General features: G+C 39.9%; 1 protein-coding gene across 4 annotated transcripts; it reads left to right on the top strand.

Annotated features, from left to right (window-relative positions):
- The first annotated feature begins 7,709 nt into the window (after positions 1-7,709).
- Positions 7,710-23,624, top strand: LOC116055129 (NACHT, LRR and PYD domains-containing protein 3-like). 4 transcript variants are annotated; one of them, XM_031306924.2, is made up of 15 exons: positions 7,710-7,820; positions 8,908-9,006; positions 9,176-9,222; positions 11,676-12,023; positions 12,530-12,559; positions 12,960-13,151; positions 13,720-13,749; positions 14,200-14,391; positions 14,489-14,596; positions 15,338-17,054; positions 19,257-19,430; positions 19,815-19,988; positions 21,266-21,312; positions 22,739-23,358; positions 23,492-23,624. In XM_031306924.2, the coding sequence occupies exons 4-14, from the start codon at positions 11,750-11,752 to the stop codon at positions 23,296-23,298; spliced, it is 3,498 nt and encodes a 1,165-aa protein (XP_031162784.1). In that variant the 5' UTR covers positions 7,710-7,820; positions 8,908-9,006; positions 9,176-9,222; positions 11,676-11,749; the 3' UTR covers positions 23,299-23,358; positions 23,492-23,624. The 4 variants fall into 4 exon arrangements, with proteins under 4 accessions (XP_031162784.1, XP_031162787.1, XP_031162785.1 ...); XM_031306927.2 differs by lacking the exons at positions 7,710-7,820; positions 12,530-12,559; positions 12,960-13,151 and having other exon boundaries at positions 8,154-9,006; XM_031306925.2 differs by lacking the exons at positions 7,710-7,820; positions 12,960-13,151; positions 13,720-13,749 and having other exon boundaries at positions 8,154-9,006.
- Positions 23,625-26,595: the final 2,971 nt, after the last annotated feature.

The raw sequence follows: 26,595 nt of genomic DNA, 5'->3' as shown, positions 1-26,595 counted from the left end.
GTATGACACCCCATGAATTGGTCACAGGAAGACGGATGCCTACGCCTTGTCTGCGAACAAGCGGAAAAGGTCCAAGTTTGGCTTTTTTGGAAGATGAAATGAGAGCATATGTTACATATATGGCTAATTTCCATAAAAGAATATCCACATATGTTTCTGACAGGCAAAGAAAAGAAGAGGTGCAGGAGAAGCTCGATGAGCAAAAAAGGAGTACAGTGCAACCTGGGGACAAGGTGTTCGTGAAGGTATTTAGAAGGAAATGGTATAACGAACGCCGTGAAGGACCATTTGAGGTTGTTCGCAGTACGGGAACAGCCGTTCAGGTTAAAGGGTCTCCAACGTGGTATCATTTATCGAATTGTGTTAAAGCTCCCAGGGAAGAAACACCACGGCTAGGGAATCAAGATGTTGAGGGCTCAAAAGAGCCAGAAGAAAGTAGGGAAGAACAGCCAGCAGAAAGAGAGATTGTCCATAATGTGGACAATGCTGATGATCATGTGTATACTTCTGAGGATGCCAGACATGACACAGCAATTGATGGACAGGAAAGGAGATTTGGAGACATTGAGTTTCAATACGTCCCAGAAACAGCAGGGATTACCCCAGTGGAAGGTGAAACCACAGAGGTTGCCGAGGGCTGTAACTCCGTTACAGGAGAAGCCGGTGATTCAGTTAGACGAAATAGCCCAAGACCAGTCAGGAAAAAAGTCAAACCAAGACGCTACGAAGATTAGAGTTGAAGTATCTCTAGGAAAGCCAGCTCAGCTTCCATGCCAGTGTATGAGAGAGAATAGTGGTGAAGGAAAATTTAGAGTTCGGTGGGAAGATAGTCATGGTGGAGTTTTAGACCTGCTAGGAACAATGACATCAAGAAAGTATGCGTTATTAAATGATAAGAGAAGATTGAAAATTGAAGGGGATTGTAGTCTTTATGTGTATAATTCCCAACGGGAGGATCAAGGTGATTATAAGTGTATTTTTTATGATCCACAGTTTGAAAGCGAGGGAATAGAGTCGGGACTCAGAGTTAATGTGGTGACGCTGGTAGTAAAAGATGGGAACAAAAGCATGGGGGTTCAAGTTGTTGAAGAAACAAAAGAATCAACAACACTGATATCATCACTTCAGCCTAACATTAGAACAATGAGTGGTAATTCAACTCTTTTAGCATTGGTAGTTGCTAAAGGTATAAATGTATCAAAGTTGACTACAGTGGCACCTCGGATGACTGCGCCAATGCCAACTGTATTGAAGACTGTGATGAAAGTCAAGTTGGGAACAACAACTGTTCTTCCTTGTAAATGTGGGAGATGGAACAGTGGTGGTAATAATCTTCCCGAGTGGAGAAATAATCGTGGTGAGGTTGTATTATTACGAGGACCAGAAGTGGATGGTATATCTTATAGTCAAAGGAAGTATTCTTTGTTCAATGATATGAAATGGTGGAAAGTTTCGGGCGACTGTTCACTTGTTTTGTTTAATACCACATGGGAAGATCTAGGGGAATATGTGTGTACTTATTCAGAGCCAGAGTTTAAAACAGTTCCATTTCAAAATTATTGGATAGCAAGTCGTGTGTCTCATAAAGTGACACTTGTGACAGAAGATTTAAAGTCTGTTGAAATTTCTACAGTTACTAAAGGAGTACAGGAACCATATACTACAGTAATTACTCCAAGAGTGAATAATATACAGAGGACGTTTGTCAACTTGCTTTTGGAAACAATTGAAAGTGTTAATACCTCAACTAAAGCAATGAATTTGGTGGTAACTTCGAAAGAAATGAATGCTACGGCAGTAGTAACATCCTTTGTAAATGTGATGCCAACACCGAGTACAATTTTTCAGAAAATAGAGAAGAATATAGTAAATGTAACCCAGAAGTTTGTGTTACAGACGGAGTTAGGTGCAAATAGCAGTAAGGATATTTCTGACGTTAGTGAACAGATGGTAGAAGAGAAGGATGTAGATTTATCTGAAACAGTTCAGAATGGCATCCCGGATGAACAAAATGAGTTCTCTAATTTTGGTGAAACACTAGTAGATATGATTGATCAATACCGTTCATTAAGGAAGAGAGAAACTACATGGAAAGCATATGGATTTGATTCTTCTGTTTTGAGAATCACAGATAGATGGGCAAGTAGGAATCTATGGTTCCAACAGTTAACTCATTCTGTGAGGTCTGTTAAGAAATTGAATGGTCCATGTCTGTTGAAAGTACCTCCACCTGGTACGTGGGACTCAATTTTAGAGACAGTGGCTCAACCTCTGTCTACTAAATGTCAATCTTACGCTCTATCATGGTTGTTGTATCATCAACAATCTGCAGTAGATGTAGTGATGTATTTGTCAACACAGTTGTTTAGACCTAAATATGATTGTTCTTGGTTGAATGGATTACCCTATATGAACTTGTTAGATCAGAAGGAGAATAAGCTAACAGCAGTTCCAGAAGCAATGGAAGTGACACCTGCGAGGGCAAAAGGATGTTTTTGTTCAAATAAAACGTATGATGGACCAGGAATGTTTATGGGAATATCAGATTGTGATGACTTTTCTATACCATCTAGTAAAACGGGTAGAACAGTGATGGTTAGAGATCAGCTTTTGCCTGGTAACGTGACTATAGGGAATTTTCAAGATATCTGGTGGGTTTGTGATAACAAAGCCTATTTATTCTTACCCTATGGATGGATAGGATGTTGTTATATGGCAACGTTGAAGCTTCCGTATGAGGTTTATACCATTCAAAAAGGGGAAGCGCCTGAGACAGCTCAAACTGATGCTAGTTCTGGAAGTAGAGTGAAGAGAGAGATGGCACAATTTCACAACCTAGAAGCTTATCACTGGAAAATCAGTTTGGGAGAGAAATGGGGATTAGGACTTTTTCCTTGGTATGGAGTAACATTTTTGGCCGATCACATTGATAATATTACCTATACTTTGCAAGGTTTTGCAAATGAGACGATAAGAGGTTTTAACATTTTGTCAAATACTCAAAGAAGTCACAGATTGACGCTGTTGAAACATGACATGGCTCTTGACTATATTTTAGCCAAACAGGGTGGTTTGTGTGTAGCTCTGAACTTGACGGGAGATGATTGTTATACTTTGATTCCTGATAGTACTGATAATATCACGAGTGTTATTGATGCATTGAAAAGTATAAGGGATGCATTTGGTCGATCTGAAGGAGCTGGATGGTCTGCAAACGTTTGGCTGCAAGATCAATTAGGACCAGTGGGAGCAGTAGTGGTTCAGATTTTGGTGGCGGCTCTTTTAGCGCTATGTGTGATGTTTTGCTTTTGTACTTTGCTGTTGACTTTTGCGAAGGCTATGATATTGAGATGGGTTGGAGTGGTAATGCCTGGAGATAGCACTCAGATGCCTTTGTTAGATGTGACTGATTTGGATAGAGATGGAGCAATGTTAGGTGGGGTATTGATGGAAGCGTATCCCTTTTGAATATCTGATTGTGTTATGATTTCACATTCTCGAGTGTTATTGTGTTGTTTAGTGCCTCCTTCTTACTCGTAGGGGGGAAATGGAATGTGAATGTGATGTGATTCATATTATACTTTATTATACTACTTTTGATATTTGGTTCATATTATTTTTGATATTATTAATTACTTATTCTTTTTTTTATTCTTATTTTGATGTTTTATTTCTATGTGTTGTTTTGCAAAAAGATACTGGTCAGTGTTTTCTTTTCTTCCAGAGAATATGGGAGAATGTGCAGAGGGGATACAGATACAAACATGGACAATATGAAGGAACTAGGAGAACTCTGAACCAGGATGGTGTGGATCTGTTCAGATTTCATCACACCAACAATGCATTGATATTCAACATTGCTGAGAAGCTGCAATGTAGTGGACTACATTCCTGTGTTTGTTTGATATATACATGTTTGCATAAGTAAAATATACTTTGTATCATATTTTTGTATTAATCGCTTGAATAACGAAGCTTTTGTCAAGAAGTGAATATATGGAGACCTCAGATGTTTTTTTTCTTTTTTTCCTTGACGCTTAGGGAAATGGGGTCCAGGCAGGGAAAGGTCCAATGGATGGTCCTATGGGTCGACTAGCCTGAATTTGGACATTGTTTTGATTTTATTTCATTTTCTGAGGTTTTCACATGTATTTGCTTAAACCATACTTCTACATAAATTGATAAAGATTTATTTTCTAATTGATCTGGAGTACTAAGGTGGTCGCCTAGGCAGAGGGACCGTGAGAGAATTTTCCTATCTTGATTGATTGATGGTTATTTGAAAGACAGCTGCCAGATGGGTTTTTCGCTCTCACACTCCAACAATTTCATTTTGTTACATCCTATAAGTTTGTTTACACCCCGAAGGGTATATTATAAGGAACCTGATATAATGAGAAGTGTTATTCTGTTGTAATCCTATTCTTTTTGTTTTCCGAGACTTTATTAAGTCTCGTAGGGGGGAAATCTGTGGTATCTGACTATTTACCATTGTGATCTAAGTTTTGGTATAAGGAGGATGCATGAACTTTACTCTACATTTACTGAGAACATCTGGAAATCGTTAACATGAGTAGGGGTCCCCCCAAGACAGAAGAGACCTTTGTTGGAGTTGTGCCAGATAACAGGCATCGATTGGTCAGTTATCCGTCCAATGAAATACTCACACATATTACGCTCTATATTGATACAATGCATAGGATATATACGTTGTTCACACAAAGAAAAGTTAGAGCGACACAATTTGAAGATTGGGCCGGTCGTCTCTCCAGATATCCATGGGTCTGTAAATTGATGCTGAATCTTTGCTTGTAATAAACCTTTTTATAATCAAGAGCAGTGTCTACGAAGTTCGTTCTCCATACAGCGACAACACAGTGCTGCAACTGAAATATACCACAATAGCAAACATGCAAATACATTTATTGAGCACGGAATAGGTTTCTGTTTGCTCAAACGGCTCACAAAATATAGTTCTCTGATTTCAAAACATACAATTACTCGCTCAGGAATGAGGCACATATAGAACGCCAAAAACATCAAGTCTGATGTGATGGTTGGACTTATGGGAATATTAGCATTTTTCTGTACAGACATGTATTTTTACATAAATAAACAGTAAATCAGACAAAAACATCCACACATAACAGTTTTCATGATTGGCAATCACAGATTTACTGTATTGACAGTTTAGATACATGTTCATGTATTGTGCGTTTATGTATTTTCCTTGGAGCTGACAGTCTTGAACATTGATCATGTATTGATCCGTATTCATGTTCAGGTTGTGGGAGGAGCTGTTGGAATGGCACTTGCACTTTCTGAGGCGATTGACAACTGGAAAGAGCAGATCAAGAAGAATCATGTGACTGAAGCCAATCACTGAGAGATACAGCCAAAGCTATTCTAAAGATGACCCGGACATTGAGGGGACAGTTTGATGACATGAAGTATGAAGTTTTCAGTTTATTAAAGTGTATTAAAATGGTAGGGAGACTTCTTTGCCGAGGGAAGAGATGACTGAGGGTTGTGTGTTCTTGCTGCTAGCACTGAGGGGGAAGTGTTGATGGCCCATCAGCAAAACAAAAGCTATGTCAAATTGCCACCGTAGGAACATGGTTACATAGCCTTACCTTTGAACTGAGCGACATTTTAACCGTGCCCTTGTAAAATAAACAAATGTAGGCCTTATTAAAGGTTACATTACAATAACTAAACAACTAACTTATTAAGTAGTTAGTAGTTAGTTTTAATCCAAACCACCATTTTTTTCCTAAACTTAACTAGTTGTTATGTGTGTTAAAGCTATAGTGCGTAGTTTCTGTCGCCCCCATAGGAATTCTAAGTAATGACAACAAAACTGTCGGGGCATCCACATGATACAAGCCTTCCATGATCACGCACACGCCACACGCCAGCAACAATGTCTACCACAAATTCGGTTTGGGCTAATTATTCATGTTTTGCTTTAAATTTGGCAAACGTATTCTACATATATGTATTTCTTTGTGTAAAGAACATTTAGTCAGTTTGACCCAGCCTGTGCCGCTGCTGCACTGCAGATAAAATCAGCTGATCAGATGCCCACGGAACAGCATTATTCCTATCATTCATTTCCCTCCATATTGCTTTATTTTCGTGCAGTTCTGTATAGCTTTCATGGCCAGAGATCAGCTAATTACAACAGCTTCAGCGATAATTTAATAGTTGACCACTAATTGAGATGAAAAACCATCTCTGCACTTTCCCTGTCAAAACAAGTATGACAAGGCTGATGCCTAACAGGATAACCGGTAACTGTTGTGAAACACGTGTTGAAATATTCTACCACTTCTCTCTTTTCAGAAACACTCGTGCCAGTAACAAGATCAACAAGCTGATAATTGGTGGAGGTGCTCAGAACCTTTACTTTCAGTCCAAGGAGCTTATTTATATAACTCTGGAGCGGTTGGTTTGTGGTGAGAAGGTGATCCGACCTCGAACGCACCCAACAAGTCTTAATTAAACAGTTCCTGTAGTCAAGTGTGATTCTGATCTGTGATGAGACAGAGCAGCAAACTGTAGCAGCTTCAATATTTCTTTCACAGAAACAGACTGCGGTCAAGCTCGCTGTCACTCGCATCTCCGTGGTAACACCAGCCGCCGCTTAAGTTAGAGATTAACCGGCCGGCAGAGCAGAGCGAAGTCTCGGTGACCAGAGCAGATGTAGGAACAAAATGATTGAAATAAAATGAGCTGTATTTACTCTCTTGCTCCCGACCCAGACACATCTGACCAATAAGAGGAGGGGAGATTCTTGCATGGTTTGTAGTGATGCATTTTTGGTCGCTTGGATTTTTTTCCATGTAAAACTAAACTGAACCCATCAACTGATTGAAACCAGAACAAACAAACTACAGGTGTGAAAACAACCTTAAGCTGTCAGATAAATGCAGTGCAGTAAAACGTAGACTATTTCTCTCTGAGATGTAGCGGACTACAGTAGAACCGAGCACAGAATTGATCAGCTCTGCCAACATTTACAGAAGAGTTTTGTTCTGTTTTGTTCCAATAAATTTGATTTATGGATTTATTTTTCATTTACTTTCACAAAGAAATTAAACTTTATTCAGATCGCAAACATGAACCGTTTTCACTCGATCCAGTATAAAGATCAACAGGCTATATAATAATGACAAATAGTCACATTTAAGAAGCTGGAATCGGAGGATTTTTACTTTTTTGTCATGAAAAAGGCTGATGCCTAACAGGATAACCGGTAACAGTTGTGAAACACGTGTTGAAATATTCTACCACTTCTCTCTTTTCAGAAACACTCGAGCCAGTAACAAGATCAACAAGCTGATAATTGGTGGAGGTGCTCAGAACCTTTACTTCAGTCCAAGGAGCTCATTTTAATGCCTTTATATACTGCTGGGTGGTTTAATCTACAATACATCATCATTTATTAGCTGATTATACTGTTTAATATTCTGAATCTGTAAAGCCCAGATCAGACCAAAGATTCACGACGAGACAAAACCGGTTTAGAACATCGCAGGGAACAGTTGCAGCGGTCTGAACCGGCCCGTCTCAGCTCGACTCAAACCAGCGGATTTTGCTTGTTTAGCTGCGACTCAGCTTGTTGAGTCTCCAGAGGCTGGTTTTAGAACGTAAGCAGCGTTTCCTGTTTCAACTGTGTGTGTGTGTGTGTGTGTGTGTGTGTGTGTCTGTGTGTATTTCAGGCCAAGAAGCACGAAGCAGAGCAGCAGAGATCAGCAACAACAGGTACAGCTGGACTACATAATATAAATGATTAATGGTTTGTTAGGCTGTTAAAGGTTAGTTTGTAAAACTAGGTTGATGTTTTCATAGTATACGTCTGATATTTAGAGTTTGAATGTATTCATTGTATTTATTACCCTTGTAGCTGATCAGCAGTGGCCCAAGGGTCTGGTTCTGTCTGATGTTTCTGTCGGTAAAAAGGAAGTTCTTCTCGCCACTGTTGCACCAAATGCTTGCTTGGGGCTACCCTATCTGTAAAAAGTCCTGAGATAACTTCTGTTAGGATTCATCACTGTAAATCAAATTGAATTGACCTGTGGATAAGTTTACTAACGAACAGTGCTCTGATGTTCTTTCTTTTTATTTTTTCTGTCTTTTAATGTACGACATCAACCTGAAAAAAGTGGAGGTGTGGTGTTAGAGAGCAGTGAGCTGCCCAGACCTCTGCTGCAGGATACATTTGCTGCTACTAGCATGACACATCACACCACAATCTACCAGGATTGGTTTATATTATACGCTGTCAGAGAAAGAGAGAGGTGCACTGTGGGTAATGTAGGCACTATGTTTTAACACAGAAGAATGTGTGGAATACATGACAATATCTCCCGTTCTGCTGCATCAGATTTAATCCTAATTATTTATGTTCACCATAAGTCTAATGTTATAGGAGAGCAACGATAAGTAATAGATCTGTGTTAGATCCCGTTGTATCGGAGGGGGTACCCACTCAATGAGCCGTGTGTCAAACTGCACAAAGAAATATAACAGCTGGAGACCGAATATGCAGCGTATAAATTCTTGCTACTTATGGCTGCAGGGATTTATTATGAAATAACTTTACACATGATGTCTTGTATGTAGTGTATCATTGCAATGGCAGGAACAAAGGATTGCTTAAATCTTGTGGTTTTGATCTTCAACAATTCTTTTTTCATTTTGTGAACATATTAGAGTCAAAGGTTTTTACACAGGGGGGATTGTATTTCTTGTTTTATCACTCCGTAAATCAGAAAATGCTGTAAAAGAGCCATAATGAATCCATTTTCTCCATGTGTTTATGAATTAAATGTGGTTTTAATCAGTTGGTGAAGTGGAGTGTAACTGAGCCTTGAATCTGTTGTTTTTACTCTGCCCTTTCAGCTGTGTTGCTCGGATGTGGTTAACATGTGGAAAGTCTCTGTGTGGCAACTTCCTGAAACAAGATGCACGAAGCAGAGCAGCAGAGATCAGCAACTACAGGTACAGCTGGACTACATACTAATCATTGTTTTATTTGTTTGATACTTTGAGTTTGTATAGAATTGATTTATTGTATTGTCCTTGTAGATAAGTCACTAATGAACATGTTTTTATTGACATTTAACATGTTCAGTTAATTGTATATTTGTGGCGTCCATTTTTTTTCCAGCCCACTTGGAAACACACAGCCCCTGAAGCTGCGACAGCTGCATTGTGGTGACTTGAGTGTTTCTCCTATAATTACCAAAAATAACACTAAATATAGCTGCAAGCAACAATGAGGGGGCCAAGCAGTACACTAGCAGGAATGCCGTTGCCATGGCATGAGTAAGCACTCACAGCAATTTTGATGGCAATTTGATAAAGAATGGCTGAGATATCAGCTCGTTTACTTTGTTACAGTGGCCCTAGAGGCCAAATTACACCAATGTCCTTGTGCGTTCTCACAATCAAGTGCCAAGTCCATGTACCCAGTTTGGTTTTGATACGTGAAAGCATTGCTGAAATATGAGCCTACTTACTGTGATTATAGTGCCCCCATAGTGGTCAAAAGTCACCAAATTTCTTGAGCCTCCTCCTAATTGGGTCATGAGTCCAAGCATTGAGATTGGTTTTGATACGTGAAAGCCTCCCCGAGATATGAGTTAACTTCCTGTTTAGCGGCTTCGCCGTCAATTGGCTGTGACAGGCAAATGCTTTCGAATAACAATACGCAATGGAATAACTTTTGTGCGGCTTGGTCTGAAGATCATCTTTGCCATGTTTCGTGAAAATCTGAGACATTTTGTGACCTGTGAAAACTTTTTAGTGTTGTTGATGAAATCCAATATGGCAGCCGAATCAATTACGTTGCTGTCACAAATTGGCAGGTGTCGGACTTAGGACCTCCCGCAGTATTAACAGACAACCACTAGTGAGTTTTAATTGCAAACACATCAAACGTTATAGGCCAAAACGTAATTTTGCTAATTACAGCGCCCACTATAGGTCTAAGGTCATCAAATTCCTTGAGCCTTTTCCTAACTGGACCCTGTACTTATCTACAAAGATTGGTGTTGATACGTGGAAGACTTGCCGAGATATGAGTTCACTTCCTGTTTGGTGGCTTCACCATCGATTTTGATTGGCTGTCACGGGCAAACACTTTTGAATATCAATACACAATGGAATAACTTTTGTGAGGCATCGTCTGAAGATCACCTTTGCCAAGTTTCGTGAAAATCGGACCAATTTTGTGACCTGTGAAAACCTTTTAGTGTTTTTGATCAAATCCAATATGGCGGAAGGTCCAACATGGCGGATATTGACATCATGGGATGCGTTGAATTTGGCGTCATCCAAGGATTGCAATTATATCTCGATGTTCAAAATCGGGCATACGGTTCAAAAGTTAATTGCATGGATGCACCACCAACTTTGACCCATTGGTGGCGCTAGACTGTCTGTGTTGCAGACCTAAAACTTTGTGAAATGAATTATGGGACTGTCCCAAATCAATGTGCCAAATTTCACAACTTTTTACTATACGGTTCTATGGGCTGCCATGGACTCCCATGGCAGAGCAAAGATGTGAAATAAGTAGAATCACTATGGGGCCTTGCAGCTTCACTGCTTGGCCCCCAAATATCCACTTTGTTTCCCTGCAATCATTGAGTGTTGGGGCAACTGTCTATGGTTAGTTCATGTCTGTAACAGCAGTTCAGTCAAGTTTCGGTTATCTAAACTGCTAAAGTCAGTTGACCAGGTGAAGTGAAGATAACATCAGTAGCCCAGTGGTTACAAACTGGCTCCGTGGTGAATGACACGCCAACGTGCTAACGGATTCAGTGATGTTGTGATTTTAGCTGAGCTAGACCAAAGAATATTCAGTTAAAACAGATCGGTGATGCTGTTTTGCCCTTGTTGTTCTCTGTGAATTAGCAGGAAGTGATGTAATTTAGCATTTTCTGTGGAGTGAGCACTGCACTTTTTGTTTTAAAACAAAACCTAGCTGTTGTGTTAAGTAATGGGCAGGGAGGATATTTTTCAGAGGAGTGTGGGGCACCTTTTTGAATGTAATGGAAAAATGATCTCACGATTTTATTTCATTTATTATTTTTATTTTACTGCGCCTGGTAAGATTGGTAACTGGTTATTTCAAGGCTTGTTGTTTTGTGTTCTTTTTGCGCTACCCCCGGCATCAGGCACTACTCGGAATTGCTGCTGCGCTCAAAGTTCAAATTATTTCAACTTCCCTCTATTTGCCGCTGATCCTCAAGGCGCAACCAATTCCAAAAAGTTCCTGCTTTGCCTCTTATCATGTGTAGGCAGCTTTAAAGAATGGATTGAGTTGATGAAAAAATGGCTGCATTTGAACGTGTTAGTGATATTTTCAGAGGAGTGTGGGGTCTGATTTTATTTTATTTATTATTTTTATTTTATTGCCACCTTGTGTTATTCATTGGTAAGATTGGTAACTCCATCTCTCAAGGCATGTTCATCTTATTTTCATTTTTTGTTGTTTTGTGTTCTTTTTGTAATGTGTGTTCTGTGCTGTAAAATAAGTTGTTTTTTTACAGCACTAGTAAATGTATAAATTACAGAAATAATATCCACCTGAAGTGGATTCAGTCAACTGTCAAACGTCACATATATGACCTATTGCCTGATATTGTTCTCAACACCCACAGGTACTAACGTGATGATAAAATCCCTAATTCTCCTCGGAGCAGAAGATTTCCTCTGACTTCGGCAAGTAGAAACTATGGCGACCGTGATAGAGCTGCTGGAAACTTTGGAGGATTTGGGAGATAAAGAGCTGAAAAACTTCAAGTGGTACCTACAGCAGCCTGAATTCCTGAAGGACTTCCCCCCCATCCCAAAGAGTCGACTAGAGAATGCAGACCGGCCGGACACTGTGGACCTGATGGTGCAGACCTACAGCCATGTGTGTGTGGACGTGGCCAAGAAGGTTTTAAAGAGGATGAGGAGGAACGATCTCGTGGAGAGTTTGTCAAACACCGACCCAGAACTTGAAGGTAATAATGTAAATCACATAATAATTTGCTCCCTAACAATATGAAGTTTGAAACTACAGTAGGTATAAACTAAGGGGAATAGGCATGGATAAAATGAATAAAGACCATGTGTATATCGTCGGTACAGTTTTAATATAGAATTAAAAATTTGTAGGTTTTTTTTTTTTTCAAATTTAAAACATGGTGTTAAACAAGGAGTCCTTTTTTTTTGTTCTGAATTTACGTTTAGAAGTTTGGTTTTGTTTTGTATGTTTTTTGTAAGAAATGTTTATGGCTTTGTTTTGATTTGTTCTTGTACTTAAACTAGTGTTCATATATTCAAGTCTTTTCTTGCCCTTGTTATGTATTCATCTATTTATGTGTGTGTGTTCCTGATATGGACCTACATAAATAAGTACTACTATTATTATTATAATAATTATAATAAGGTCAGTCAAGGAACACAGGCACAGTATGCAGTCAGTGTCAGAAATGACTATATCAATAACTATTTCTATGTTCTGCAGGTCAGTCAGCAGCTGCAACATCTGGAGCAGGTGAGGGTTCAATGACACTTTAGTAATGTGGAGATCAAACCTTCAACCAATGAACTGCTCACCAAAATATTACATATAGGATATTATAGTTGAGAAATTAGACTACAACTGTCACAGACAAAATGAGGCATTATCTGATGTTAACATTTGGTGAGCTTAGGAGAAATCTACAGACACTAATAGACAGTGTAGTAAAATAAAAGTTTTCTTTCCACCAGTCTGAGAGATGACATGTTATGGAAGATAAAGAGCCCAAAATCTTTAAATAGAAAAATAGTTTTTCCCCGCAGTTTCTCCCCTAACAGAGTATACATAACTCATGAATGTCACAACATTGTAAGCAATACATATGTGATTAGTACAATAAAAGTAAAATGTGATCTATTTAATTTTTTCTCAGTGGAAGTCAATGATATTGAAGAGACAAAGAATTCAAAGAGTCGACTAGAGAACGCAGACCAGCCGGACGCTGTGGATCTGATGGTGCAGACCTACAGCCATCAGTGTGTGGACGTGGAAAACAAGGTTTTAAAGAGGATGAGGAGGAACGATCTTGTGGAGAGTTTGTCAAACACCGACCCAGAACCTGAAGGTAATAATGTAAATCACACAATAATTTGCTCCCTAACGGTATCAGTGGTTTGAAACTAGAGTAGGTATAAACTAAGGAGAAAGAAGAACATGGGTATATCATCAGTAAAAGGGTTTAACTTGTGGAATAGTTTTGATATAGAATTAAAACTGTGTAGGTCACTTTTCAAATTTAAAACCATGTTCAAAATATGCTGTTTAACAAATATTGAGTTGTCTTGATAGTTTTTTTTTTTTTCTTTGTTTTGTAAGAAATATGTATTGCTTTGTATTGTTTTTGTACTCAAACTGCTGTAGTAGTGTCTAAAATAATATGTTTTGTAATAAGGGTAGGTGTATTAGGGTAATGCTTCACACATTTTCGGTCAATTGTTTATTTTATTTTTTATTCATGTCTTTTATTCCTGTGAAATCAAATGACTTTGTTATGTATTTATCTACTTATAGGAGTATTCCTGCTATGGACTGAAATAAATTACTACTACTAGTGTTATTATTACTAAGGTTTGTCAAGGAAAAACACCAGTTTCAGAAATGACTAAATCAATAACTATTTCTATGTTCTGCAGGTCAGTCAGCTGCTACAACATCTGGAGCAGGTCAGGGTTCAATGACATTTCAGTAATGTGGAGATCAAACCAACCACTGAACTGCTCAAAAAAAAAAAAAAAAAAATATATATATATATATATATATATATATATAGTATGATATAGTTCAAAAAATTAGCCTACAACTGAAATTAAATAATTACACAACTGTCAGACAAAATGAGGCATTGTCTGATGCTAACATTTGATGAATTTAGGAGAAATCTACAGACACTAATAGACAGTGTAGTAAAATTAAAGTTTTCTTTCCACCAGTCTGAGAGATGACATGTTATGGACGATAAAGAGCCCAAAATCTGTAAATAGAAAAATAGTTTTTCCCTGCAGTGACTCCCCTAACAGAGTATAAATAACTCGTGAATGTCACAACATCGTAAGCAATAAATATGTGATCAGTAAAGTAAAAGTATAATGTAAACTATTGAATTTATTTCTCAGTGGAAGTTGATGATATTGAAGAGACAAAGAACTCAAAGAGTCGACCAGAGAACGCAGACCGGCCGGACGCTGTGGATCTGATGGTGCAGACCTACAGCCATCAGTGTGTGGACATGGCCAACAAGGTTTTAAAGAGGATGAGGAGGAACGATCTCATGGAGAGTTTGTCAAACACTGACCCACAACCTGAAGGTAATAATGCAAAGCACACAATAATTTGCTCCCTTACAATATTGCTGTAACAGTAACTGCTGTAATGTTGTTGTGACCTATTGCATTTCTTTCTCAGTGGATGTTGATGATATTGAAGAGACTTCAAAGAACAAAGCAGTTTCATATGTTCATCCACAGGCTGCTTCTCTTTCTGAACTACCAACTGTCAGCAGGCAAACTGAAGGTCTGAAAGAAGTTGTCATCTTTTTAAGTTTCTTTCATGAAGAAATATGCAATGTCTGTCCAAAATTTGTGCTGGGTGTAGTAGTTTGCAATGCTGTCTGTCAAATCGGACATCTGCAAGAACTCTTACTAATATGTTTATTAATAAATTACTCATTAAAATTCATGCTAGAAATTGTGTCATCCACAAGAAGCAAAATGTACAAACAAAATTGTACATACAGCAAGATATTTTCTTCAGTTTAGATTTGCCACTTTGAAAACAAAAACGCAGTCGAGTTACTGGCTGTGTAGGGCACATTAGTCAGCCACTACAGAGTTAATGTAATGTTAGCTACAGCTCATATAATCTGCCATGAGTTTTAACCAGCAAGTGTTAATCCTTATCAGCTAAAAACACAGAGCCTGCTAACTTTATCCTAAATGTTTTTTCTACATTCTCGTTGGATGGAAAACACTTGCACACAGACTTCAGCACAAAATAGAAAAAAGGTTGTCTAAACCCAGCCCTACTTCTACCTGAGTCCAGCATTTGACAAAGTGGATCATAACAGTCTAAAAGGACAGGCTGAAGGTATTACAGCAAATGTATTGGCACACTTGATTTGCAATTCTGGTAGTGGTGTGTTTTGTAGATCCATAAATATAAAAATCTGATCAAAAATCTGTTCAGTGCTGACAGCTAGGAAAGAGATGGTTTCATAATTCACATTGTTCGTGAATCTTACTTTTCTCTTCACAGATGTGATGGTGCCAGTATTACAGCCTAAACCAAACACATCACAGAAGATCAGACTGCAGTCTGACCTCCAGAACATGTTCAAGTGTGCACAAGACAGGTGGATAGAGAAGCAACACAAGGAACTTTTGCATGACATGAACCCAGAGGTGTTCGTGATGGACACCGGCACAGAGGGAACACCCATGAGAACAGTTCTGACCAATGGGATTGCAGGAATTGGTAAATCATTCCTTGTGCAGAAGTTTTTGTTGGACTGGGCTGAAAAAAGAGCCAATCAAGGTTTGCATCTAATATTCCCCTTCACTGTCCAGCAGCTGAAATTATGGAGCGGAAAAAGGTTTCGTTTGGCAGAGCTAATTCACACATGTATCCCAGAAGCCAATGTCATTAAGGAGGAGACTCTTAACGACGTCTTTACAACTTTACAGAATTCAAGAAACTCCAACTTTGACAAAAGTGAATTCAAACTTTTGTTTGTGTTTGATGGACTGGATGACAGCCTCCTTCGGCTAGATTTAATGGACAAAACAACAAAGTACGTTGATGTGACAAAGTCAACCACAGTGGATGTGCTGCTGGCAAACCTCATCAGGGGGAATCTGCTTCCCTCTGCTCGCCTCTGGATAACCACACGACCCGCAGCAGCCAAACTGATCCCTCCTGAGTGTGTTGACATGGTGACAGAGGTCAAAGGGTTCACTGATCCACAGAAGGAAGAGTACTTCAGGAATAGATTCAAGGATGAGGAGCAGGCCAGCAGAGTCATCTCCCACACCAAGAGATCACAAAGCCTCCACATCATGTGCCACATCCCAGTCTTCTGCTGGATCACTGCTACAGTTCTGGAGGACGTGTTGAAGACCAGAGAGGGAGGAGAGCTGCCCAAGACCCTGACTAAAATATACATCCACTTCCTGGTGGTTCAATTCAACCAGAAAAAGGAGAAGTATGGCCCAGAAAAGTGCATTCAGTACATTAAGTCATTGGCAAAACTAGCTTTTCACCAGCTGCTGAAAGGCAACACAGTCTTTGACGAGGAAGACCTGAACCACAGTGGAATTGATATCACAGCAGCCTCAAAGTACTCAAAAGTATTACCAGAGATCTTTAAACAGGTATGTGGGCAGAGAAACAATGAGGACCAGCAGAAGATATTCTTCTTTGCTCACTTGAGCACTCAGGAGTTTCTTGCTGCTGTTCATGTGAATAAATCGCTGAGAGCCAAAAGTCTTTGGATGTGTTTTGGCAAAACCTCTAAAGCAAATGTCCACAAAATTGCAGTGGACAAGGCCTTACAGAGTCCAAATGGACACCTTGACTTATTCCTTCGGTTCCTTCTAGGTCTTTCACTGCAGACCCCTCAGAGTTTCCTACAAGAATGCCTGATACCCCCAGGAAGTAGCCCAGAGACCAACAAGAAAACAATAAAGTACATCAAGAAGAAGATCAGAAATAATCTGTCTCCAGACAGAAGCATCAATCTGTTCCACTGTCTGAATGAACTGAATGATTGTTCTTTAGAGGAAGAGATCCAACTTTACCTGAGATCAGGAAGTCTCTCCACAGTTAAACTGTCTCCTGCTCAGTGGTCGGCTCTGGTCTTCATCTTACTGTCATCGGAAAACCATCTGGATGTGTTTGACCTGAAGAAATACTCTGCTTCAGAAGAGGCTCTTCTGAGGCTGCTGCCAGTGGTCAAAGCCTCCAACAAAGCTCTGTATGTCCACACGTCTGGATACACATATATAAAATCAATGTAATTCATTACATGTCACAGATCATATTGAAATTACCAAAGCTGGATTTAGAATTGATGCAAAGGGTTAAAAGGAGTTCCTCAGTAGATACCGCTAGCACAGGTTTTCATTTATAGTTCTAGTGTGTCTGATTTTACTCTTTTAGCTAGCAAGGATAACGACTTTCAGGACCCAGAGAATTCCCAAAAAAACGGCGCCTGCTGTCTTTGTTTGTGTGCCAAAAGGCATACTTTTCTCCACCCAATGTCAATATGTGTGTTATGATTTTCGATACATTTTATGAACTTAAAAATATAAGGTTACGTTTACCGGCAGTCCCCGGGGACCTCCATGCTGCCGACTTGCTGTGCCAAAGACACTGCAGCCTTTCTGCTGCACAGAGCTTCAGAGAACCAGGTATTAATGCAGGCAGGCAGGATTCATATCTGTGCAGAGCACAGGGGCTAAACCACCGGCACATCACCAACAGTATGATAATAACATCCAAATCACACTGCGTCACTCACAGTAGTTTCTGTGACATGGGAAATAATTCCAAAAATGTCATTTCTAAATCTACAAAAATGGCCAAAATACATAGATACATTTCGCTCCAGCCTTGAATCCAAACTGCCAACAGAGCCAGGGGGCTGAAAAACGTAGAGACACAGTGAGCATCCCAAACAAGCCTGCTAAAGATAAATTAGAAATTGTTATGCCAATTCTAAGATGATGGTGATAAACACAGCAGAGTCCTCAAACAACTGCCAATCATTCAAGAAATATGTTGTCACTGAATGTAATGTACGGAGATGGAGAGCCCAAAAATAAGTCCTAAAATTAGCCTGGAAATCCAGACCCAAATCCGAATATTAAGGGTCTGGCAATGAGTAATGAAACTGGCCCAACACGAGGCGCTGCACCAAGCATGCACTTGAAAAGCTCACTGCGCACAACTGGATAATACTACAACCAATCCCAGCAATACACAGGGTGACGTATCCAGAGCGTACCCATATGCTTAGCTACCAGCGGAGCTAACTGGTAGATTAAACTCTTAGCTACCAGCGGAATTAACTGATAGATTAAACTCTTAGCTACCAGCGGAGCTAACTGGTAGATTAAACTCTTGCCGTATCCGGTCGGCAAAACGGCAAAAACGTCCTTCTTGCAAAGGAATGATTCGAGCGCCGTCTTCTGTTCTTCTTTTAGATAAAAAGCCAAGTCTAATTCGTTCATGGTAGCGGCCAAAGCCGTTTCAAACAACTGGTGTTCATCTGTAGCAATCTTGCAATGTTTGCTAATGACTTGGACGTTGCAGTGCTGTCGTCATCTGTTTAGCTCGCCTCTGGCACGCCTATATCAGATACACTGATGTGATTGGTGCAACACGGCTACAAGGGCATAGTTAATGAGCATCATTACTGAATTCCAGAGTGACTCGCTGAGCAAATTCAAATTGTGCTCTCGCGAGAACTCTTTCCAGGGTATCCTAAAATCACAACAGTCAAAGAAAAGCATACAGTGGTTCCCAAACCGGCCAATCTGTGAGATTGAACAGAGGTTGTGTGAATATGTAATTTAATAACAAAATTAGGGAATAATTTCTTCATTAAACCAAGATTTGGTATTCATAAAATCTTGAAAAGGGGGGGTCATGCTTCTATCGGGGTCGGCATATTCGAGTCAATATGGTACTCTATGAGATAAAATTCATATGACAGGTACAATTAATTGAAATCTTAGTGTTTAGCACAACATGAATTCATATACTGTAAAATGCAAGTTTATTTGTAGTGTAATAGACTTAAAGCTTTAGTGTGTAACTTTTTGATATTAATGAACGTCCGTTACATCCAAGCCGTTGCCAAATGAGTTTCTAAAAAGCTAATTAAGACTATCAGCTCCACACAACTCTCTGTATTTCTCAGATGTTCAGAAGATTGTGTCCTCGGGTGACTTTCACACGCAGAAATTTGAGTGACAATAATTACCTCTTCTGAAGAGTCCATCATGTTTTTTTAATACTCCGTGTCCTCCTTGGTGTGCGTGATTACGGAAGGCTTGTATCATGTGGACGCACCGACAGTGTTGTCATTACTTCCTCATGGGGGAGAAAGAAACTATGCACTTTAGCTTTAAAAAAGGGTACAATTTGATGCTTCATCTCTTCCCCTCTTCAGGCTGAGTGGCTGTGATCTGACAGAGAGAAGCTGTGAAGCTCTGTCCTCACTTCTCAGCTCTGAGTCCTCTAGTCTGAGAGAGCTAGACCTGAGTAACAACGACCTGCAGGATTCAGGAGTGAAGCTGCTCTCAGTTGGATTGGCGAGTCCACACTGTATGCTGGAAAATCTCAGGTCAGCTTTCATGTTTTTCTTCTGCACATAACTATTAAAATGCTGCTCTGAATGCTGTTTATCAGTACAAATCTTTAACAAAAGAAGAGCAAAGCAACCGTACAATGATTCTGGCCAGAATTCACAAACTTTGATTGCTTAAGTATCATATTGTATGGGGTGTATGGGGCTTTGTCATTAATAGTGGTTAGGGTTAGTTGTTTATTATTACATGAATGAATGTTGGGTATGCCTTCATTGTGAAGTCACGTTAACTGATATGGAAAAGTGCTTAGAATTGTATAAAATGACAATGCAAGTGTTTCTGCAGGCAGACCACTCTTAGGGTTAATTGTTTGTGTCTGCAACAGTAAAACCGAAAACTAATTATATATGATGATTCAGGCTGTCAGGGTGTCTGGTCACAGAGAAAGGCTGTGCTTGTTTGGCTTCAGCTCTAAACTCCAACCCCTCCCATCTGAGAGAGCTGGACCTGAGCTTCAATCATCCAGGAGACTCTCGATTTATGCTGATATCTGATGGACTCAAGGATCCAAACTGGAGACTGGAAACTGTCAGGTATGAGCTGTAAACAGGCTGGACTAGGGCTGCACGATATGAGGAAAATATTGACATTGCGATATTATTAACAATATTGGAGGGATTGATCATTTTGTACAACTCATTTTCATTGATAAGTATTAAAATTAAGATAATTACAGTGTTGGAAGGGATGTCTCTGCCGCACCACAGAACTTTATTCAGAATGGTTTGACATATTTTGCCTTTAACAAATGTTGCGCTGGATATCGCAATAGTCCATAATGCAATGTGGATAAAATTGCAATTAATTGTGCAGCCCTAGACGGGACACATTTATGGTTGGAGATGCAACAACAGCTTACCCTGACTCATGTTTAATGGTGTTAAACTGCAAGATATATTGCTTATATTATTTATTGCTTCTTTGTTTATTTCCTACATACATGCTATTATTTCCCAACACAGTTGGGGACAACCGCATTTTACAACAAAAGTAACCATCTCCTGAAAGGAAGATTTTAAAATTGTGTACTAAATTAAATGTGTGCCAAGAAAGTAATTGCAAAAGTAGATGCAGGGTTTAACACTAACTCCGGATTTCCACTGGATGCGGAACGTCTGCGGACCGGCTCCGCTGAGGAACGGCTATGATCGCCGCCGTCCGTCAATACCCACTAGGTCTGGATTTGTTGCGGAACGGCTGCGGCCATGACTGACAGCTGTAGTCACGAGGATCCACATCTTGCAAATTCACGTAGAATAGAACCACAAAACCAACAACAGTTTGTTTCCATCCAGAGGAGTAGAGGGGAAACAACTATGTGCTGAGTTCTCAAGGTGCAGGGAAATATGACCTGCCGTGAGCACAGTGTATTTTATTTTGAAAATTAACCGGATTTTTATTTTGTTTCTGTGCTGGACTTCCTGTCCCACACTATCTGCCGTGTGCTGAATTGCTGCGGAGCTCTCCGGCGTCGGGCAAAAATAGAAGCTCTGTGTATCTGCTTTCGGAGGGCTGCGGACCGCCGGAGCTGGGACGGAATAGGGACGCAGACGTTCCGCAGTCAGTGGAAATACACACATTGACTTTAATGGAAACCTAATGACTCCATCAACGTTCCGGAGCTGTTCCGCAGCCCTTACGCATCCAGTGGAAATTGACGGTAACTTAAAAGCAGTTGCCAGGCTGGCAATGCTACCTGGTTGCAGCTTTTGGTTGCCAAAACTGAAAACATGATTGGCGATTTTAGATACAATGCAGTTATGCGTCAGCCTAAAAATGAAAATGTATCTGACTGTGTTTCGTCCTTCAGGATGGATTATGGTGGAGAGCAGAGGCTGAAACCTGGTGTGAGGAAGTGTAAGTGTTTTTATAAGGTTTGATTCATCTGAACAGCACATGTTCATCTATGTAGATAGAACATCTATTTATTCAGTAATTTATAAATAATAAAATGTGTTCGCTAAAATCCAACTGTGAATATACAGTATATGATAGTTAAAGGGATATTTTGCTGATTTTTTACCAGCTCTGTCATGGGAATGTTGGCAGTGTGTTCAAATGAATGGTGTTCTGTTTCCCACTGCCCACACTCACATGACATCCCAGAGCAGGTTTAAACTCAGTTAAGTTCAGTTATTTGGGGAACGTATACACACAGATTTAGTTGTGAATCTGCAGACTTGCATGAATACGTCTTTACCTCTGCAGGTGTTTTTATATTGATTTTGCATGTAATCACACAAGCACTACAAATAGCTTTGCATAAAGATTTAAAACAAACTACAAAAATAAAAAAACTGTAAGCTGCCAACACATGAACCTGTCTGGTTGTGCCATTGTTTTTCTATGTGGAAAGCAGTGGAGTCAACTCAGAGGAAACATTACCCTTGGTGTGGCTCAACACTCGAAATTGCCACAGAGCGCTTTGCTCAAATTTATGAAAATATTTTAACTATGTCATCATTGCTGCTGACCTTTTAAGGCGCAGCGAAAGCCAAAAGATATGTTGATGACCTACGCGGCGCTTTGCCTCTCTGCTCTGTGCCCTATCTCGCAGTTTACCTCTGATCATCTTTAGGAGATTTGTGATTAATTCATGAGAGTAAGAGTAAGCTGACTGAGTCCCAGCTGCACCCCACATCCCTGTATGCCAAACAACTACAGCGGATAGCTATGGCCAACTTAGAAGACAGCCTACACCTTTTGAATAGGGAATTCCAGTATCCCCCTTGTGGACGGAGGTTAATAGTCCCTGGTTGTAGAACTACAAGATTTCAAAACAGCTTTCTCCCAGCAGCAATCACTCTGTTAAACAAACTGTAGAATTACTTGCACACAACGCACAAACACCTTGGTCATGTACTAGGTGTAGAATTTCTGCATATAACTGCACAAGTCAATGTGGTCATGTACTGTTTTTTATCCATGTTCTACTGTCTGTTTTATATGTTTCAATATTTTGTGTGTCACGTGTTATGTGGTGGTCTACAAAGTTTTAAGGCTGTCCTGCCTCTTAGACTGTAAACCTAGTTTACCTACAGGTACCAATAAAGTAACCTGAACCTGAACCTGAGATGGACTTTCATCTTAACCTACTAGTGCTTCATGAAATCATCACCAAATATCCAGTTTTACATAAGCAGCATTTTTTGGAAAAGATTCAAGATGAACTTCATGCGATCTTTGACTTAATCTAACGATGTAGAATGATGATACAAATTCCAAAGTGTGAGTTGTAATATAAACATTGTGCCAGTCTGAACTTGCGTATTTTCTCCATCAGATGCCTGTGAATTGGAGCTGGACCCAAACACAGCAGATCGTAAACTCAAGCTGTCTCACAACAAGAAGGTGATATGTTCAGGCTATCAGCCATATCCTGATCATCCAGACAGATTTGACAGTTGGAATCCTCAGCTGCTGTGTAAAAATGAAGTGACTGGTCGCTGTTATTGGGAGGTCAAGTGGAGAGGAGAAGTCGACATCGCAGTGACTTACAAAGGAATCAGAAGGAAAGGCAACAGTAATCACAGCAGGTTTGGAGGGAATGATAAGTCCTGGAGTCTGCACTGCTCCAATGGTCACTGCAGTGATCGTTACCTTGTCTGCTACAACAACAAAGAAAATAAATTGTCCTCCTTCCCCTCCTCTGTCTCTGGTAGAGTAGGAGTGTATGTGGACCGTCCTGCTGGCACTCTGTCCTTCTACAGAGTCTCCTCTGACTCACTGATCCACCTCCACACCTTCTACACAACATTCACTCAGCCTCTTTATCCTGGGTTTGGGTTAGGACTAATTGTTTGGGACAATTTGCATGATTTCAAATCCTCAGTGTCTCTGTAGGCCAGTGATTACCAAACTATTTTGCAGGTCCCCTCATTTGTAAATATTTAAAATTTTCAAGCGGCCCCTTTTTTAAATGAACAGGCTTTAACAGACCTAAATCTATGATGCAGGTAATTCCGTGATGTAGGTACGTCCTTTTAGTAGTTTTACGTGACTTATTTTAAGCCAATACCTGATGTTAATGTGACAGTCTGTACTTGACTTGAATTTACTGACATTATCGCTCACATATGATGCCAAGGCTCTGTGAAAACTTCTATTTATAATTGGCAACGCAGCCAAAACGACCCTTAAAGTGGCCATGTTATGCTCATTTTCAGATTCATAATTGTATTTTGAGGTTGTACCAGAATAGGTTTACATGGTTTAATTTTCAAAAAACACCATATTTTAGTTGTACTGCACATTGCTGCAGCTCCTCCTTTCACACGCTGTCAGGATTCTGTTTTAGCTACAGAGTGAGACCTCTTAACTGCTCTAACATCTCTGTTGTCAGTCGCACATGCGCAGTAGCTAGGTAAGGATTATATGAGCTAGCTCCAACTTCGGCCTGTACAAGGCAGGATTAGCCGGGAGACTTCTTCTAAACGAGGGTCCACCTCCCCGGAGCCGCAAACGCAGAGGGGCGCGTAGCCCTAAGCTAGTCCTTAAGCTAGTCCAGATTAAGGCATGGCTGGCTTCACCCTCTGAGTTGTTGCCGGTGACACCGGAATGTCACCGTTGTTTTCACCGCCTTATCGCTTGGCCTTGTTCCAACTAGCAGCTGGTTGATACCTGTTGTAGGCCCGTATGAGAAGCAACATGGTCTGCGCACCTGCGCGCCTCGTTCCCAAAGTCCTGGCGGAAGGAACTACAGCAACCTTCGGCCGCTGTGCCGGTCAGTTCTTGCGGCTGACATTTCGATTCTACTGACCAAATGTGCACTGATAAATGCAAGGTCGGTAATGAACAAAACTTTCATCCTTAAGGATTTCTTCATCACACAAGCTGTGGATGTACTGTTTTTAACAGAAACATGGATTGTCATGGGTGAGTCAGATGCCTTCACAGACCTCTTACCTTCTGATTGTACTTTTTTAAATTCCCCAAGGACCACTGGACGTGGAGGAGGAATAGCGACTGTCTTAAAGAGCAGCTTACATTGTAAGCTTTTGGCACCATCTTTTTTTTCATCATTTGAATTGAGCTCTTTGTCTTAGGCCGGTTGGATCCCATACTATGTGCGGTGATATAACGCCCGCCGAAATACAACAAACATTTTATAAAAGAGTTCTCTGACTTCTTGGCCAGTATTATGACAGATTATGACAGAGTTTTAATTGTTGGTGATTTTAATGTACATGTGTGTTGTCCCTCTAAACCACTTACTAAAGATTTTTTAGATATGAATGATACTTTTAACTTTTTTCAATATGTCAGTGGACCCACAGAGGAACAGGGGCACACGTTAGAGCTTGTGTTATCCTATGGTTTGCCCATTTTAAATATTCAGACAAAGGATGCTGTATTTTCCGATCACATGCCGGTTTTATTTGATTTTAACTTGTCTAGTCTTAAACCTGAAAAAAATGCCCCTGCACGCCTAGGCCGTGTGTTTAAGCCGACCACTGCTGCTCAGTTTTTTTGTGTTTTTCAAAACTCATTTGATACTGGTCTCGTAGCTGACACAGAGAAATTAACTTCTTCCTTTCTCTCTACATGTGCTAGCATTCTTGACAATGTTTGTCCTCTAAAAGTTTTGCGACCCAAACCTAAATCTGAGCCATGGTTTAATGACACTACCTGTGCAGAGAGAGGAGGAGTGCAGGAGAGCAGAGCATCGGTGGAAGAAAGACAAAATTTAAACAAACCACGTGCCCTTTTTAAAAGTATTGATTCCATTTTAAATTCACCCCAATCCTCTTGTTTAGAAGTTTCTTCTTAAGTCTTTGAGAACTTTTTACATTATTTTTTAGACAAGATTGCCTCCATTATAGCTCATATTTCTCCACCTGTATCCAACCCCTTTGAAATGCTGACCTGTTTAATAGTGTTTGATCAGTTTGAGCCCATGTCGCTTTCTTGCCTCAATAAATTAATCTTACAGCTCAAACCTTCAGTATGTCCTACGGACATTATCCCTCTCGCCTTTTTAAAGAGGTCTGGACCAGTATAGGACCAACTGTCCAAAAAATTATTAACAGCAGTCTGACTTCAGGAATTGTCCCAGCTTATTGCAAGGAGGCAACTGTTGTACCTCTAATTAAAAAGCTAAATCTGGACACTACCATTCTAGCTAACTACCGACCGATATCAAAGCTTCCTTTTATTTCTAAAATCTTAGAAAAATTGTTTTTGCACAATTACAATCCGATTTAGATACAAATGGTATTTTAGAACATTTTCAGTCTGGTTTTAAAGCCTTTCATAGTACCGAGACTGCACTTTTAAGAGTTTTTAATTATCTTTTATTAACTGCAGACCGCGGGGACTCAGCTATTCTTGTGTTTTTAGGCCTTACTGCTGCTTTCGACACAATAGATCACGCCATTCTTATCTCTCGCCTAGAGCATTGTGTAGGCATCCATGATACTGCCCTGCAGTGGTTCAGATCGTATTTATCTGACCGATTCTTTTCTGTAAAACTTGGTCACTCTACATCATCTATTGCTCCCCTTCTCTGTGGCGTCCCTCAAGGCTCAGTTCTTGGACCACTACTGTTCTCTTTGTACCTTCTCCCTCTTGGAAATATTTTTTAAAAACATGGTATTTCCTACCATCTTTATGCGGATGACTTGCAAATTTACTTACCACTGAGAAGAGATGCAAATGGTTCCCTGACTCCTTTACTTGAATGTCTCAAGGATATTATTTTTTTGTGAACAAGTTTTTATTATTTTAAATGTAAACACATATAGCAATCAGACAACAGTACAGGAACATTGCAATCAAAAAGAGGAAGAAGAAGAAGAAGAAAAAAAAACAAGATCTAGAGGCTTCCCCCCATCTCCCATCCCACCCACCTTGGATCTCTGTAAAAACTCTTACAGGACATGAGAGACAACGTAACAAAAAAAAGAAAAGTAGGTAATTAAAGGTATTAATTACAGTAATTCCTTAATCTTATCTGCCATTGTTTGCCATTCTAGAATAGTATCAGCTCCAGCACCGTGCATTCTTGCCACTGATAGCTCCATATCAACTATGTCAATGTATGTGTTAATCCATTGGGACTTAGTGATTGTATGTGGAGGTTTCCAGCGTAAAGCCAGCAACTGCTTGGCAGCAGTGATGCCTGTTAAGAGCATACGTCTT

Source organism: Sander lucioperca, chromosome 21, assembly GCF_008315115.2.
Source record: "Sander lucioperca isolate FBNREF2018 chromosome 21, SLUC_FBN_1.2, whole genome shotgun sequence".
In the NCBI taxonomy this organism is placed as follows: domain Eukaryota; kingdom Metazoa; phylum Chordata; class Actinopteri; order Perciformes; family Percidae; genus Sander; species Sander lucioperca.
The sequence above is the reverse complement of the archived record's forward strand: the minus strand, read 5'-3'. Positions and strand labels throughout refer to the sequence as shown.